This window comes from Dendrobates tinctorius, unplaced genomic scaffold (assembly GCF_039654945.1).
Source record: "Dendrobates tinctorius isolate UK_male_01 unplaced genomic scaffold, ASM3965494v1 ptg000060l, whole genome shotgun sequence".
Classification (NCBI taxonomy): Eukaryota; Metazoa; Chordata; class Amphibia; order Anura; family Dendrobatidae; genus Dendrobates; species Dendrobates tinctorius.
The window spans coordinates 44,102,056-44,120,667 of record NW_027361728.1 but is presented as its reverse complement, the minus strand read 5'-3'; the positions used below and the strand labels follow the sequence as shown (position 1 = coordinate 44,120,667).

The following is an 18,612-nucleotide window of genomic DNA, read 5'->3' as shown; positions in this document are numbered from 1 at the left end:
TAGACAGCTATTAAGTCTCCTCTCAGTCTTCTCTTTTGCAAACTAAACATTCCCAAATCCTGCAACCTTTCCTCATAAGACAGGGTTTGCAGACCGGTCACCATTCTGGTCGCTCTTTTCTGAACTTGCTCCAGTTTGTTGATGTCTTTTTTAAAATGTGGTGCCCAAAATTGGACACAATATTCCAGATGAGGTCTGACCAAAGAGGAGTAGAGGGAAATAATTACTTCACGTGATCTAGACTGTATGCTTCTGTTAATACATCCTAGAATTGCATTTGCCTTTTTTGCTGCTGCATCACACTGTTGACTCATATTCAGTCTGTGATCTATTCTTGTTTCAAGGAATCATTCATTGAAGAGATAGGCAGGAATAATATATACAGTTGTGGCCAAAAGTATTGACACCCCTGCAATTCTGTCAGATAATACTCAGTTTCTTCCTGAAAATGATTGGAAACACAAATTCTTTGGTATTATTATCTTCATTTAATTTGTCTTAAATGAAAAAACACAAAAGAGAATGAAGCAAAAAGCAAAACATTGATTATTTCACACAAAACTCCAAAAATGGGCCAGACAAAAGTATTGGCACCCTCAGCCTAATGCTTGGTTGCACAACCTTTAGCCAAAATAACTGCAACCAACTGCTTCCGGTAACCATCAATGAGTTTCTTACAATGCTCTGCTGGAATTTTAGACCATTCTTCTTTGGCAAACTGCTCCAGGTCCCTGATATTAGAAGGGTGCCTTCTCCAAACTTCCATTTTTAGATCTCTCCACAGGTGTTCTATGGGATTCAGGTCTGCACTCAATGCTGGCCACCTTAGAAGTCTCCAGTGCTTTCTCTCAAACCATTTTCTAGTGCTTTTTAAAGTGTGTTTTGGGTCATTGTCCTGCTGGAAGACCCATCACCTCTGAGGGAGACCCAGCTTTCTCACACAAAAGTATTGGCACTGTTCGAAAAATCATGTGATGCTTCTCTAATTTGTGTAATTAACAGCATCTGTAACTTACCTGTGGCACCTAACAGGTGTTGGCAATAACTAAATCACACTTGCAGCCAGTTGACATGGATTAAAGTTGACTCAACCTCTGTCCTGTGTCCTTGTGTGTACCACATTGAGCATGGAGAAAAGAAAGAAGACCAAAGAACTGTCTGAGGACTTGAGAAACCAAATTGTGAGGAAGCATGAGCAATCTCAAGGCTACAAGTCCATCTCCAAAGACCTGAATGTTCCTATGTCTACCGTGCACAGTGTCATCAAGAAGTTTAAGGCTGAGTTCACACGTGGCGGTTTTTTCGCGTTTCCGCGGCGGTTTTAACCGCGCGATTTTGCCGCGAAAACGCGAAAAATAAGCATCCCATGCATTCCTATGGGATTCCGCAATGCTGTGCTAATGCTGCGGTTTCTACCGCGGCGGAATCGCTTTGCAGTAAAAACCGCAGCATGCTCATTAATTTGCGGAATCGCGGCGATCCCGCACCCATAGGAATGTATTATTCCGCTTACTTCCCGCATGTCGCTGTGCACACCATGCGGAAAGTAAGCAGAACAATTGCGGATGGTACCCACGGTCCGGAGGAGAGGAGACTGTCCTCCGGGCTTTGGGTACCATATCCCTGTAAAAAATAGAATTTTAAAATAAAAAATATTGTTATTCTTACCTTCCGGCGTCCCGCGCAGTCTTCCCGCTTCTCTTCACGCTCCCGGTCCCAGTAAGCCTTTGCGAAAATGCCCGCGATGGTGTCCACTCTCGCGGGATCGCGAAGTCTCGCGGTCATTCGCGCGACATCATCGCGAATCACCGCGAGACGTCGCGATCCCGCGAGAACTGACGTCATCGCGGGCATTTTCGCAAAGGATTACTGGGAATGGATACGCGGGACGTCGGAGGGTAAAAATAACACCATTTTTTATTTTTTTTTACATTCTATCTTTTACTACTGATTCTGCATAGGCGGCCTCAGTAGTAAAAAGTTGGTCACACTCGTCAAACACTGTGTTTGATGAGTGTGACCAACCTGTCAATCAGTTCTCCAAGCGATGCTACAGATCGCTTGGAGAACGCTAGCATTCTGCAAGCTAATTACGCTTGCAAAATGCTAGTTTTTCTGCGGGAAAATCGCAGGAATTTAAAATGCGATTTTCCCGCAGACTGGAATTCCGGAATTCTCGCGGGAATTTCCGCGAGAGTTCCGGTACGTGTGCACTTAGCCTAAAGCCCATGGCACTGTGGCTAACCTCCCTAGATGTGGACGGAAAAGAAAAATTGACAAGAGATTTCAACACAAGATTGTGCGGATGTTGGATAAAGAACCTCGACTAACATCCAAACAAGTTCAAGCTGCCCTGCAGTCCGAGGGTACAACAGTGTTAACCCGTACTATCCGTCGGCGTCTGAATGAAAAGGGACTGTATGGTAGGAGACCCAGGAAGACCCCACTTCTTACCCCGAAACATAAAAAAGCCAGGCTGGAGTTTGCCAAAACTTACCTGAAAAAGCCTAAAACGTTTTGGAAGAATGTTCTCTGGTCAGATGAGTCAAAAGTAAAGCTTTTTGGGCAAAGGCATCAACATAGAGTTTACAGGAGAAAAAAAGAGGCATTCAAAGAAAAGAACACGGTCCCTACAGTCAAACATGGTGGAGGTTCCCTGATGCTTTGGGGTTGCTTTGCTGCCTCTGGTGCTGGACTGCTTGACCGTGTGCATGGCATTATGAAGTCTGAAGACTACCAACAAATTTTGCAGCATAATGTAGGGCCCAGTGTGAGAAAGCTGGGTCTCCCTCAGAGGTCATGGGTCTTCCAGCAGGACAATGACCCAAAACACACTTCAAAAAGCACTAGAAAATGGTTAGAGAGGAAGCACTGGAGACTTCTAAGGTGGCCAGCAATGAGTCCAGACCTGAATCCCATAGAACACCTGTGGAGAGATCTAAAAATGGCAGTTTGGAGAAGGCACCCTTCAAATATCAGGGACCTGGAGCAGTTTACCAAAGAAGAATGGTCTAAAATTCCAGCAGAGCATTGTAAGAAACTCATTGATGGTTACCGGAAACGATTGGTTGCAGTTATTTTGGCTAAAGGTTGTGCAACCAAGTATTAGGCTGAGGGTGCCAATACTTTTGTCTGGCCCATTTTTGGAGTTTTGTGTGAAATGATCAATGTTTTGCTTTTTGCTTCATTCTCTTTTGGGTTTTTTCATTTAAGACAAATTAAATGAAGATAATAATACCAAAGAATTTGTGTTTGCAATCATTTTCAGGAAGAAACTGAGTATTATCTGACAGAATTGCAGGGGTGTCAATTCTTTTGGCCACAACTGTATAATATACAGTATCAATATTTTTTTTTATGTAACTTGCTTTAAATGTTGTTCGCATATTCTTATATTCTTCAACAGTATTAAAGCAAGAACCTACTAATTCTATATCCATTATCATTAAAACAATCTTTATTATAAACTATTGAAAATGTATTAACTTCTAGTGAGGAGTGAACGTTCTCGGATAAGGTGTTATCAGAGCATGCTCATGTGTTGATGGAGTGTCTTCGGCGTGCTCAAATAATATGCTCGAGTCCCGGAAGCTGTTCAACAGCCACAACACATGCCGAGATTGTCTGTTTGTTAGGAAATCCCTGCATGTGTTGCGGCTGTAGTACAGCCTCGGGACATGCAGTCGCGGGGATTAAAACATATTATTCGAGCACGCCGAAGCCACTCGGTTAGCAGCCGAGCATGCTCAGATAACACCTTATCAGAGCACAACCACTCATCACTATTAACTACTAATTAATTTTGTTTGGAAGTATGGTACTTATAATCTGCTGAAATATACAGATCAAATAGTTCTTTTATTCATCATCATTTGCAAATCACATTTCTTTCTTTCTATAATTAGCTAAGAGTTACAATATATATTCTTTATAAGGCCGGGGTCACACTTGTGAGTGCAATGCGAGAAACTCGCGCAAGTCTCACGCATCAATACCAGGCACTGTTGCCGGCACTCGGGACCGGAGTGTGCGGCTGCATATATTTCTATGCAGCTGAACGCTCCGGTCCGAACCGCCGGCGACAGTGCCGGGTATTGAGGTGAGAGACTAGCGCGAGTTTCTCGCATTGCACTCGCAAGTGTGACCCTGGCCTAACACAGTGACACATACTACTCTAGCAAGTGGAAGATTCTGTTTTAACCCTTTCCGATCCAACATCTGACGTTGTCTGACATTATGATTTTCCTGTTGTTGGAAGTCTTCCGACATGTTTTTGTTGCATTTGTTCTTGTTAGTACTGACCTTACCCAACATATAGCGCAGGCTGTTTTCTTTAAGTTCCTTAGAAGGCCATGTGTTTTGAAAAATCAGAAATAAATTGGATTGGAAAGGAATAAAATGTGTAAATTTTCATGACAAGTGTTTGATACGTTATATATCAAGATTTCTGTATGTGTAAATAAGCCTCAACCTCCCAAATATGAGCCAGTCAAGGTTACTGCCGAGATGTAAAAACTTGTAATTTATATTATTATCATTACTATTATTACTGGCAGCAGGAGTAATATAGGAGGGGAACCAATAAGGTTACATTATTATGAGGAAAATGCAGCTGAAATCTGTTAGACTGATTGTGGCCATACACTTAGGGAAAAAGCCACCTTCCTTTCAGACTGAATCTATATTTTCATCATAATCAATGGACAGGACTTTTTTTTTTGCAAAAAAGGTCTTTGTATCTTGTTTATTTGTGAAGCTGTTTGCTTGCTTGCTATTTTGGATTTCAACTGTTTTCTGATTTCCTTTGAATTGCTGTATGAATTGCACTTATCTTCATCTATTCCCTCACAGGGGTGTGGAGTTTATTTATTTCCTAATCATAGGATAGGTAATAACTTATAGATCGGTGGGAATCCAACCTCTAGTACCCGCACTTATTAGGGGCACTTTTATCCCTGATAGAGCACTTTTATCTCAATTAGCGTGGAGCTGCAGTGCGCATGCCCGCCTGTCGCTCCATTCATTCCCTATGGGGCCGCAGAGCTCTATGCACTCTATTTTTTCCAACATTAAAGAATGAAGAAAGCATCAGTCAGGCATGTACACAGTCAACCCATTCTTATAGGAATAAAAGTTCCCCATTTTTCTGATTGGTGTGGATCTCAGCGACCAGAACCCTACTCATGTATAAAATGTATAAGTTATCACCAACCCTGTGGTCAGATGCCAAAAAACTCCATTGTGCACACCTTGTTGTCTGTGCATTCTGTTTCTCCATCCAGCCACTCTATGACACCAGATGGAGATAATGCTAATCTGAAAACCCCATCCAATACATTATAGGGTTCCCAAAAATATAAATTTGGAACCTTATTCAAATTTTGCAGCACCAGGATTTATCCAGGACTCGCTCACACGAGCGTATAACCTGGAACAGTGCTATCAGATAGAGCTTGGACCAACGTTATACTATGGGGCAGTGCTGATCAGTGCTGATTCAGCATAAGAAAAAAAAGTCAGCATGCTGCAAGTGCATCCAATAATCGGACCATGTGCACCCACACCAGTGTATCTGAGTGCAGTCCAATTTACGCAGGCTCAATCAGTGATACAATACTCTCATGCAAAAGAATCAGATCCCAGTAAACTAATACTTGGATCAAGCTATGATCAGAGTTTGAGCCGAGTGTCATTGCCATAATCGAACAGATTCTCTAGGAAGAGAGAATCATCACTCATGTGTGTACCCTGTGTCATTGTGATAAGTACTATCATTATATTATCAGGAAAAAGACGTCCTCTGGAGCTGGAACACAGCCACTGCCATGGACATCAAATAGTTAAGGATATAGAGATCCTTCTCAAAATCATGTAAAAAAATCAAACTTTATTGATGTGCATTAAAATAATAATAACAGCAGAAGAGATGCACTTACGTGTTTCTGGTGCGTATAACAGGTTCCCCATGATGAAGGGTGCTATGCGCACCTGAAACGTGTGGGTGCTACGTGCCGATCAGTGCACTTTTTTCTGATGTTATCACTATTTTACCGCACTTGGATAAAGTCTTGAATTTTTTTTACTCCATGTTGAGCTGGATTTCCTCTATATCCTTAACTACTATATCTGATAGTGTAAAACAAATAAGTAATCTTATTATTCTTTGGCTAAACATTTTAAATATTGTAATGTGTACTCAATGGTCAACAATCAACAACTAAATAAAAAGCTTTCTACTGGTGAATCTCTTAAATATCTAATACCTTGGTCTTTTTTTTCACAGATTATCAACACATAAACCCTTTTTTATTTTTTTAAGTCAGGTGTTTTGCAACCAAGAGCCACAAAAGAATTAAAATGCAATTTATTTTGATTTATCTTCTTTGTTCTACTAACCAGCAGTAGGAGCCCAGTCGCTTTTCATGTGACACATGGTGATGTTAACTGTATGTGATGGAGACATATAGTGATCATATTAAATAACATTTAACCTGTAGCCCAACACTTCGCAGAAAAGTTAATTGTTTAAATAAGTATGTTATTTCCTTGTACCATGTTAATATTATAATGTGCCGCAAGTAGAGTAATAAAAGTGTCTATGTTAATCCGCAACAAAATGGAAGTATCTCATCCATTTTAATAAGTGCCAGGGAAGTTAATTATATCAGTTTAATTGTGGAAACATATACACTGCATATGCAAGAAATATGCAAATCGCTACTGCACACCATCATCATAATTAATATAGAAGGGCCGTTATATTAATTATAATGTACTTGACCAGGTTCTTTATTCAATTAAGCTAGGAAGCAGGAAACGGATATTGTGGCAGCAAACAAACCGGCAGCTTGATTGGAATTAGAAAAAAACAACCATAATGCACCTTAGAGTGAAGATCGCAATTACAGTTTAAACAAACATGCGAGCCACTTATGAATTATAACATCATTAAATGCTTGAATAGGCACTATAAAGTTCAGGCGGCGAGGGGAAGAGAAGAGGAAAGTTTGGAAACCTGAACATAAGAAACTGTAGTTATTTGTAACTCTCAAGGTGCCAAAATAGTCAAAAGAATGTAAAAAGTAAATCCTCCTATACCCAATACCATGTGTTAGTCCATACGAAAGTAGAGTGAGATAATAATTGACCAATTATTTAAAGGTCTTAAAAAATAAACTGCTTTTCTGAACCAGAAGGAAACTCAGACAGCGTTGGACTGGACCAGTAGAGTCCCAATATTCTCTAATAGGCACTGATTCTATCAAAATCATGGGCCTTAAAGGGTCAATCAGAACAAAAGCTCCTCTTAGAGAAGACTTTGGAGAAAATCACTTAGTCATAAAAAATCCTTTGTGCATTATAGCAAGAGAATAACTTGGGATGTACCGTAATTTAAAGGTAATCTCTCATCCCCAAAACTCGAATTAAACTGTTTATACAGTCCTATAAGGGACTCTGCCCATATAAAACTCACACCTGTAGTGTAGAATTCCTTTGCTCACTTGGACAAAAAAATTATTTTTTCTCATATGCAAAGGAGGATTCCTCCTTCCACTCCTTGCACTCATGGAATGGCCAAAGGATTCGTGCACCATTCTGCCTTCGCTTGACTGACTGTACTAGTAGCATAAAGCGAGCGCTGCCTGAAATGAATAGATGTTCCTTTATGTCTGCACTGCAGGATCACACAGTGAGTGGCAGTGTGTCCAAGCTTTTTTGGCTACTGTAGTGTCAGGGTCAGGGATTCAATTGAGGCAGGACTCACTGACTCATCTAGTATTGCCAATAAAGCTAAGAGGAGGTGCACAGCATTTTGAGTTGAGGGGACAGACTGCTGCACTGAGCTTTTCGCCACCCCAAGGGTGCACCGAGGAGCCCTCATTTGCATATAAACAAAACTATTTTTCTGTCCAATTCAGAAAGGAAATCCATACTACACATCTGAGATTTATAAAAGAAGTTTAAATTGAGTTTTGGGGGTGACCGTCTCACTTTAAAGTGAACTCATTTTACAAAATTGATGGTAGGACATCAGAATCACGTTACTTGCACAGTTAAACATTGCTCTCAAGTTTACTTAGTAATGCTACCAAGTAAACCTGATCTTACTATCATCTTTTGTTTAATCAGCTTTTTTTTCTCCTAAACTGTTCAATAGGGTTGAGTAGTGCAAACATCTCCAACAATGCTACTGGTGCTGGAAATGAACCGTTTCTAAATTTTATATAAAACTATTAAGTTCAAATTAGGGGACCTGCAGCCAGTCTGTAGATCATTGTCCGCACTCAGATTGCAACACATGGCTGTGTGAATCTGGTCTTACCATAACATGTATTAGTATCAGAAAGTCAACATACTTAATGTTGATCAATATTAAGTGATAAAGTCAATAGTTAGGTTCAGCTTATTGGTTCGGTCCTGCAGAACAGTCACAATCCCCTCATGGGCCTCTTTCGGATAGGGTGGTTCAGAGGACAGCAAACAGTGAAATTGTTTTGATCTATAAAAAAATTAGTACAGGAGTCCTTCTAAAGCCTAAGCATGGATTGGACATAGACCCTAATTTTTTCTGGCTTCTATGCTTTCTTTCAAATATGTACTCTTCATTATACCTACCTGATTTTGACCTTGGCGCTTTAGACGGACATGGATGAAGTTTTCTGGAAGCATTTTCTGTATTGTTGTTCCAAACAACTATTTCTCCATCATAGCTACCTGGTTGATAAAAATATGGAAGACTTCAAAAAACATTCAAATAATTTGTACAAAACAGAGAGCCGTGAATAGAGTGCAACTTATTTTCTATTTTCAAGTGTCCAAATTGAATTACATATATAACTAGCTGAAGAGCCCGGCGTTGCCCGGGCATAGTACCTAACTGTGGGTCCCGCTGTCTTCCTTAACATCCCCGCTCTCCACCCGCCACCCCATTCTATCCCTCCGCAGCCTCGCTCTACATCCATGTCCCGGTGTCCCTCCACAGCCCCGCTCTCTTCTTCCACAACCCCGGTCTCTTCATCCACAGCCCTGCTCTCCCGCTCTCTCCCTCCACAGCTCCGTTCTCTTCCTTCACAGCCCTGCTCTCCCCATTGACAGCCCCGTTCTCTTCCTTCACAGCCCTGCTCTCCTGCTATTTCCATCCACAGCCCCATTCTCTTCTTTCACAGCCCTGCTCTCCCCATCCACAGCCCCGTTCTCTTCCTTCACAGCCCTGCTCTCCCGCTCTATCCCTCTACAGCAGGGGTCTCAAACTCGGCAGAGTAAATGAGCCACACATAAAAAAAATTTTGAGCTGGGTGGCCGCATTCTTTTCAAACTTAATACACCCCGTACACGTGTGGCTCCGCACACCTCGTATACATGCGGCTCCGCTCCGTACACCTCGAACACACAGGGCTCCGGTCCGTACACCTCATAGAATCATAGAATCGTAGAGTTGGAAGGGACCTCCTGGGCCATCTGGTCCAACCCCCTGCTCAAAGCAGGATTCGCTAAATCATCCCAGACAGATGTCTGTCCAGCCTCTGTTTGAAGACTTCCATTGAAGGAGAACTCACCACTTCTCGTGGCAGCTTGTTCCACTTATTGATCACTCTAACTGTCAAAAAGTTTTTTCTAATATCTAATCTGTGTCTCCTCCCATTCAGGTTCATCCCATTGCTTCTAGTCTTTCCTTGTGCAAATGAGAATAAAGTTGATCCTTCTACAATGTGACAGCCCTTTAGATATTTGTAGACAGCTATTAAGTCTCCTCTCAGTCTTCTCTTTTGCAAACTAAACAATCCCAAATACTGCAACCTTTCCTCATAAGACAGGGTTTGCAGACCGGTCACCATTCTGGTTGCTCTTTTCTGAACTTGTTCCAGTTTGTTGATGTCTTTTTTAAAATGTGGTGCCCAAAACTGGACACAATATTCCAGATGAGGTCTGACCAAAGAGAAGTAGAGGGAAATAATGACTTCACGTGATCTAGACTGTATGCTTCTGTTAATACATCCTAGAATTGCATTTGCCTTTTTTGCTGCTGCATCACACTGGTGACTCATATTCAGTCTGTGATCTATTAGTATACCCAAGTCTTTTTCACATGTGCTGTTGCTTAGGCCTATTCCTCCCATTCTGTATATGCTTTTTTCATTTTTATTGCCCAGATGTAGTACTTTGCATTTTTCCCTGTTAAAAACCATTCTGTTAGTTGCTGCCCACTTCTCCAGTTTATTTATATCTTTTTGAATCCTCTCTCTCTCTCTTCTTTAGTATTAGCTATCCCTCCTAGCTTTGTGTCATCAGCAAATTTAATCAGTTTACCCTCAATTCCTTCATCTAAATCGTTGATAAAGATGTTGAACAATACAGGGCCCAGGACAGAGCCCTGTATACATACAGGGCTCCATACACCTCATACACACAGGGCTCCGCTCCGTACACCTCATACACACAGGGCTCTGTACTCCTCGTAGCACACGGCTCCGCTCCATACACCTCGTACACACAGGGCTCCGCTCCGTACACCTCGTACACACAGGGCTCCACTCCGTACACCTCGTACACACAGGGCTCCGCTCCGTACACCTCGTACACACAGGGCTCCGCTCTGTACACCTCGTACACACAGGGCTCCGCTCCGTACACCTCGTACACACAGAGCTCCGCTCCGTACACACACGGCTCCGCTCCATACACCTCGTACACACAGGGCTCAGCTCCTTACACCTTGTACACACAGGGCTCCGCTCCGTACACCTCGTACACACAGGGCTCCGCTCCAGCAACCCTGTAAACCCTTCCTGACCCCACGCATAAACTTACCTTCATCCAGTACCATGACAACCAGCACACAGACAGCAGCGTCCGTCCTGCACAGACTGAGGCCCTTGATCATGTGACCCCTGACTCCTTCCCCTCATGTGACCTCATCACAGGTCCTGTGCAGTGTGTGCACACAGAAAAGCCAATGCCATCGCCGCTCCTGAATGCGTGCCTTCCCCCTGCAGGCAGAGTCTACAGCCCAGCTGTCTTCCTTCCTCCACAGCCCCGCTCTCCATGCACCACACGCGGTGACGCTGGGACCAGGAAAGAGAGGTGTGCAGATTGTTCGCTTGGCCAGAGCGGGTGGAGCTGGGCGGAGAGGGTGGAACTAGAGCGGAGCTGCAGCACATGTGATTGGGTGGCCTGCGGGGGGCATGGCCTAGCGCGGGCGGCCGGAGCTTGCTGGGGTGGGCGGAGCTAGAGCTGAAATTTAGGCTGGAAAGCTGCAGGGGAGAGGGGGGATAGCGCAGTTGGCAACGAGGAGCGCCGACTGAGTCGGGACAGGGCTGGGAGAGTGCCGCACTATTCGGCCACTGTCCTGAAGACTGTCTTCCTCACAGCCCCGCTCTCCATGCACTGTCCTGCTGTATCTGTCCTCAGCCCTGCTCTCCAACCGCGTTCCACTCTGCTGCTTCATGATTGGTTGGTGTCCCACTCTGTTGCTTCGTGATTGGTTGGTGACACATGCTCACACACACACACATTCAGATTTATATATAGAGATGATATATATTTATAAACGATGTTATATTCAAACCTCCCAATTTCAAAAACAAGAGTCGAATTTAGTGTGCGTCGGCAATTTTTGTTTTACGCTGAGCCTTTAACTTAACCTCTAGTCATGTATTTGTACTATAGGCTTGCAGCCAGGAAGGTAATGAATGGATTGTATGTGTCACCGAGGTGTCTAGCCCTGGTAATGTGAAACCTGGAGAAGAATGTTCCAGCACGGATATGTGCTGAGAGGTTTTTTAATTGGCCTGGATTTTTAGGTCCAGGTTTTAGGAATGACTGGTAGAGATAATGTAGGTGGAACTGGTCATTCCCATCCTCCAATCCAGGAGGTGCAGCTGAACTGCCTCAGAATTGGCTGAGAGGAGAGGTGGAAACACCTCTGAGACTTGTCTCTGTGCGTGAAGGTGAAAGACCTGCTGTTTACTGGTCAGCTCTTGTAAGTGGCTAAGTCTTGATGTTTGGGATGTGTGGGATGCAGTGACAGGCAGGAGGCAGAGCAAGGGTTGACAGGTTTATTTACAGGGGAATACTCCACGCAGGGAGGTAAAAAGTTGAACAGTATGAATGGTAAAGTGAAGTACAGCGGTACAAATAACGACACTTTGGTAGAAAGTGTATCAAGAAGTCTTAACACTGCAGCTACTGCTGAGAACTCAATAGCGCCGGCAACAACGGACGCAGTGCCTTTTCCAGGATGGCACTGTAGTCGTTGGTTCGTCTTCTGGCGGCAGTGGTCGGTCTCCAGTACCTTCCACTGCCCTTTGTCCATATACTGATGTGGCTAACAAAAGCACGGGCCACAGTCATGTGCGAGCCCAACGTGGCTCCTTAACTATCTTAACTGGGGTAGTCATGTAACAAGGGTTAGGACAACTATTCTCTGCCCACGTCAGGGCGCAAGTGTCAGTCCCGTGTGTGGTCTCTCTTGGGGCAGTGCATGTGCGGTACTCATGGTCACGTAGTGTACGGCACCTGGTTCTCTCTTTTGGTCACTGGACACACACCGCACGTCCCGCTCTCCCTGTTGGCAGCGGGCGATGATGATCTGCTTGGCACTGGTGCTCCCGGCCAGAGCATTACTCTCTGTGGCTGCTGCAACACCCAGCTCGACTCTGCTCTGTGTACACGGCTCTGCTCTGCATGGCTCTCTCTCTCTGGATTACTGCTGGGCACACTGCTTCCTTCAGCACAGCGGTCCCTGTCCTTGTGGTAGACTGCAGCCCGCCCTGTCGCAGTGCCGGTACTCTGTGTCAGGATGGGGAGTGGAGCGCACCGCTCACCTCACTGCACGCTGCTCTGCCCTGACGCCAAACTGCCTTCCTTTACGCGCATTTTCTTTCTCCTCTTCCTCCCCCCTCCGACAGCAGGAAGCCCCTCCTCTCTAGAGCTTCCCCCAGGAAAAAAGGGGAGGTCCGCCTTACTCAGGCCCCCACACCCCGGGAACAGTGGATGCAGCCTCTCTAATTCCAGACCCAGAACGCAGGTACCCTCTGCCTTGTTGACCCCCCCTACATACTTTTGAACAAGTGAGCCAGGTCTGTGAAGCCATAACTGCTATATGAACTGTTTATTTCAGTTACATCAAAACACACACTCACACACTCAGCTTTGCTACATAGACTCAGCTCTCCTATAAACACTTAGCTCTTCTATACACACTCAGATGTGGTATATACACAGACACACAGCTTGGCTACACACTCACACATACATACACACTTAGATTAACTATACATACACACACACACATACCCTGCCTGTGTCCTGCGCTTCTTAAACTCTGCTACCTGGACACATGACATGAGAATATCACATGACCCAAGGTCCTTAAGGATATTTATTCATTAGATAGGTGGAATGGTGCAGGAAGGACCTGTCATCTTCCTTCTCCCACCATTATAATCAGCTGTACCTCTATCCTGAGGACACAGATATAACTTAAATTGGGCGATACCCCGACCTCCCAGGAAAGGAAGACTGCTCACCAAATTCAGGCAGTCCCTCTATATCTGGGAGGGTTGGGTGATAAGTATATTTATCTAATAAAATCTCTGGAAAGAAGGTGAGCACATGAGCTATTGCCCTCTGGCGTTAGCGTTCTCTTCTTCAAATCTCTGGCCTTATGAAACATCTCTGCTTCCTATTTGATTCTACTACACTGGTAAGGGTTATGTCACAGTGAAAGACTTCACCTTATTAATATTAGTAAATGCGGACCCCATGTACATTAGAAAACTGATGGCCAAGTGCTCCTGTGTTCTCTATGAGAGAGCTGCTGCCAGACTTCTGTGGCAGCAGCTTGCCTTCAGGGAGAAAAAAAAATGAGTGGCTGGTGAAATTCATCAGGCTGTGTCCTTGTCTAACCTGACACCATGTCAGGGGAGAGTTGGGAAGCTGCTATATGCATAAGACTGTCAGACAATCCCACCAATAGCCTAATGTATACCGGAGACGTAAGATAACCATATTCTAGAAACAACACCTCCTACCAGAAAACAGATACACCTGACATGGTGTATGCTTTTATTACTATAGTGTTCTTTGAATCCTTGTATCATTTATCGACCCCTGCACTAGTCATCACACAGTGTATAACTTTTACCTAGAGAGTCTCTTTAAGAAATAGCTTATCTGCCTTCTTATGGGAAATCATAAATAACTTCAAGTAATATACTTGTCAAAGCCAGCTGTTCCGCAGCTACAAACTCAGCTTGACTACATCTTTGCATGTTATCAAGGAAAGTACTAAGTTTCTGATTCTCATAATTTGGCAAATAACCACCTATTTGCTTTTTTCCCATTACTGACAGTTTTGTTTTCTGAGGGCTATTGTATTTGATTAGTTTCTGTAGAAAAATGAAGCTACTATCTTGGATAGTAAATAATGTATTCTTTGTGTCTCCAAAAGCTGAAGTGTTCTTTCCTTTCATTTAATTTCTTTGGGAATTATGTGCTGAAAAGTGCCAGGGTGTATTTTACCTAGCTGTCATATATAAATAAATTCATTAGTTAAAAGCTGTAATTTCACCGAACAGCAGCGAGGCATGAACATATCTGATTTTAAAAAAGATTTTACTATTGGACTTTTTTTTTTTTTTTTGCATTCGAAACAGGAATGTAATACAAGAAAAACTTACTGTAATACCGATCCTAAATCGGCACGGGAGCTTTGACATATTGTGACATTTTTTGTAAATTGAAAACCCTTGGGGCATAGGGTTCAGCATGAAGGCTGCACTATTAATTTAGGACTTATTTGTATATAACGTCCCCAGGTTACAAAGGAAGCATCTTTGCACTTGCTGAATGATTCATTTACGTTGATGATTCATTTAGCATTACTCCTTTTCAATTTATTATTTACTTTTTAATTTATTCTATTCATTACCATGTGTCACAAAACAAGTCCCTCAAATTGCACCAAAACCACATGATGAAATCCTTACCCGTAACTAGACTTTGAGGTGGTAAGAAGGCTGCACATAAGATATCATCATGGTGCTGTACTCCTCCTTTCCATTGCGAAGGTTGAACAAGGTAATGGGTTAAACTGTTCATTCGGAATACTGTAATGATCCTTAAAGTAAAGAGAATAAATACATACTGTATATTTAAAAATAGATTTTTATTCATATACCGTATTTTGCGGATTATAAGACGCACCCCAAATTTTGAGGAAACAAATAGGAAAAAAAACTTTTTTTAATAAAATGGTGGTGCTTCTTATAGTCCATGCGTCTTATTGCTTACTGGGAGTGGTGGCTGCGGTGAAGCGGGGTCCCAGGGTCGCTGCTGGAGGAGGCAAGAGTGGAGCGTTGCTGCAGGCCGCAGGCTGGGATGAGGGGGTGTTCGGATGTGCGGAACGCCGCTGCGGGTGTGCGGTGGTGCGGGTGTCTCCGGCGATGCAGGTGTCTCCGATGCTGCAGGAGCTCTGCCGACATTTTGTGAAAGGCTATGCGATAGGCCCTGCAGTTCCATGGTTTCCCATGCTGTGGACTCCAAGAAAATGGCTGCTGGAGGTGGCGCATGCGCAGATGGAGATCTCAGCACCAAGATCTAGGGAGATGACATACGCCAGAACGACGGTCTGCGCCTCAGATAAATCTACCTGAGGACACCGCTGGACCTCAGCCAGGTAAGGAGAAACTTTTTTTTTTGTAAAGCCACACTACACTGCTATGGGGTGCATTATACTGCTAAGGAGGTGCATTATATTCCTATGATGGTGCATTATACTACTATGGAGGCTGCCATATACTACTATGGAGGGTGCCTTATACTACTATGGGGTTGCATTATTCCGCTATGGGGGTGCATTATACTGCTGTGGGGTTGCATTATACTACTATGGGGGTGCCTTGTACTGCTATTTGGTTGCATTATACTACTATCGGGGTGCATTATACTAATATGGGGCTGCATTATACTCCTATGAGGATGACTTACACTCCTATGGGGTGCATTATACTAGTATGGGGTGCACTATACTGTTATGGTGGTGCATTATACTATTATATATGACTATGGTGGTGCATTATACTTTATGTATGACTATGCGGCTGCATTATACTACTTTGGAGGTGCATTATACTCCTATGGGGGTGCATTATGTTGCTATGGGGATGCATTATTCTATGATTATGGGGGTGCCTTATACTATGGGGGTGTATTATACTACTATGGGGTGCATTATACTACTATGAGGGTGCATTATACTATATATGACTATGAGCTGCATTATACTATGGGATGAATTATACAATGGGTTGCATTATACTGCTATGTGGTGCATTATACAATTATATATGACTATGGGGGTGCATTATACTTTATGTATGACTATGAGAGTGCATTATTCTACTTTGGGGGTGCATTATACTACTATATATGACTATGGAATGTATTATACTATTATGGATGACTATGGGGGCAATATGGAGAAACATGGGGGCAGTATGGAGAGACATGAGGCAGAATAGGAGGACACATGGGGTCAGGAACGGGAGGACACATGGGGTCCAGAATGGGAGGATATGAGGGGTCCAGAATGTGAGGACACGTGGGATCCAAAATGTGGTATATTATTATTGTAGGGGCTAATTAAAGGATATTAATTTTGAGGATACTGTTTTCAGTCTGGGGGAGAAGAGGTCCTGTTACTGTGCAGGGAAACACGTTCACTTTTTTCTTCATCTCGCATAGTGTAGAGGTAGGGGAAAAATTGGGGAATGTGCTTTAGATAATTGTGCTATTTTCTGCAGAGACTGGAAGAAGTGGTGGAGGTGTGTGCAGGATGAAGATAAAAAGCAAAGATGAAGGACATCAAATAGAGACGTCACTGGTGAGTCAGTGTGTTACCTGAACACTGACACTCTACAATGCATACTATATACAAAAGCACCTATGTATAATGTCACTGGTGAGCACTGTATTACCTGTACACTGACACTATACAGAGCTCAGAGTCCTATGTGTTAGGGACGGCGGAACGCACTAAATAATAAATAATAGTAAGTGCATTCGCCGCCCAGGGTCCACCGTGCAGAAGGTGTTACCCTGCTGCTATGTAGTGGGAGACGCACAATATGGTGGTATAACGCACACTGGTTGAATGTCACCCGGTGTGCGCTGGGCGGTCTCTGTTACTTCACAGAGGCGCCGAAGCGTTAAACACAAATGCCGAGCCTGTTGACGTCACAGAGCTCAGCGGAATGCATGCACGGTATAAGGTCACAGGATTTGGGCTCAAGACACAGGGTCAGCGTCCCTCTAGACATACCGTGCGTGCTGCGTCACAACCGCAGACGCCAATAAGGTAGCAGCAACAGCCAGACCCACAGAGCTGGTCTGAGCAGAGCATCAGGAACGACGGCGCTGCTGAGCAAGCTCCTCTGCGATCGATGGAGAATGGGAGACCGCTGAATGTGAGGCTCTGGATTCCTGCTGTGCTGCTAAAGGAACCCGTTGTGTTGTGAGTTCATTTTCCCCTTCACCATTGAGGTCTGATGAACTCCCTCTTCTGGTGAAGGAAGGTAGTGAGGCTGATTACCAAGCACCTGGGCAGGATGATGATGACTGGGTGACGGGAATTACTGACTGGATATAAGGCAGCCGATGCCCTTCTGCCTTGCTGGTGATCTCTCTGAGGGATTCTAGGAGACCAGTCTGATTCCTGCTCCTCAAAAGCTAAGTTTTCTGCTCTACTTTTTGCATTTGTGTGTTGGTTTTGTTTTGCATTGTTTTCCTTGATTTCTGCCATTCCCTGCTGGGGTGAGCTGAATTCCTTTTTGCTCTGTCTTCAGAAAATACCTGAGTGCTGATATAGTCTTTTTGAAGCCTAGCGTCTTCAGGGCTTTTGTCCCTATCAGCTGTTGGCTCTTGTTTTGATAGGGTTTTGGCGGATTACAGACAGCAGCTTTTCTATCCTGTCCTATCTAGTTAGCTTGGACCCCATCGTTTGCTCAGCCTATCTTTCTATCTGTGTGAGTGTTTTTTCATCTTGCTTCACCGTCATTATATGTTGGGGGCTGCCTATTGCTTTGGGGTCTGCTCTGGGGCAGTTTAGATTTCCCTTTCTGTCTTTAGGCTATGTAGTTCTCCGGCTGTGATCGAGGGGTCTAGGGCACCGTAGGAACCCCCCACGGCTACTGCTAGTTGTTGTTGATAGGTTCAGGGGTCTGCAATCCGATAGCTACCAACTTCTCTGGTTTTCTGGACTTAGCTAGTATTTCTGTTTTTGCCTCCTACGGTGACTCATTCATAACACCATTGCCTAACACTATGTATAATGTCACTGGTGATCACTGCATTATCTGTACACTATACACTATATACAGAGCTCCTGTGTATAATGTCAGTGGTGATCACTGTATTATCTGTACACTGACACTATATACAGAGCTACTGTGTATAATCTCACTGGTGATCACTGTATTACCTGTACACTGACACTATATACAGATTTCCTGTGTATAATATCACTGGTGGTCAGCATATTACCTGTACACTATATACAGAGCTCCTATATAATGTCACTGGTGAGCACTGTATTACATGTACACTGACACT

At 43.7% G+C, this 18,612-nt stretch overlaps 1 protein-coding gene across 2 annotated transcripts in view; it reads right to left on the bottom strand.

Moving 5' to 3' along the window:
* Positions 1 to 18,612, bottom strand: part of WDR49 (WD repeat domain 49) — a 257,162-nt gene that overhangs the window by 60,343 nt on the left and 178,207 nt on the right. For both annotated transcript variants that reach the window (XM_073578935.1, XM_073578936.1), the window contains exons 10-11: positions 14,991 to 15,121; positions 8,617 to 8,715 (exon numbers count right to left, since the gene is read on the bottom strand). In XM_073578935.1, the coding sequence (XP_073435036.1) occupies positions 8,617 to 8,715; positions 14,991 to 15,121 (230 nt within the window). The remainder of the gene's footprint in view (positions 1 to 8,616; positions 8,716 to 14,990; positions 15,122 to 18,612) is intronic.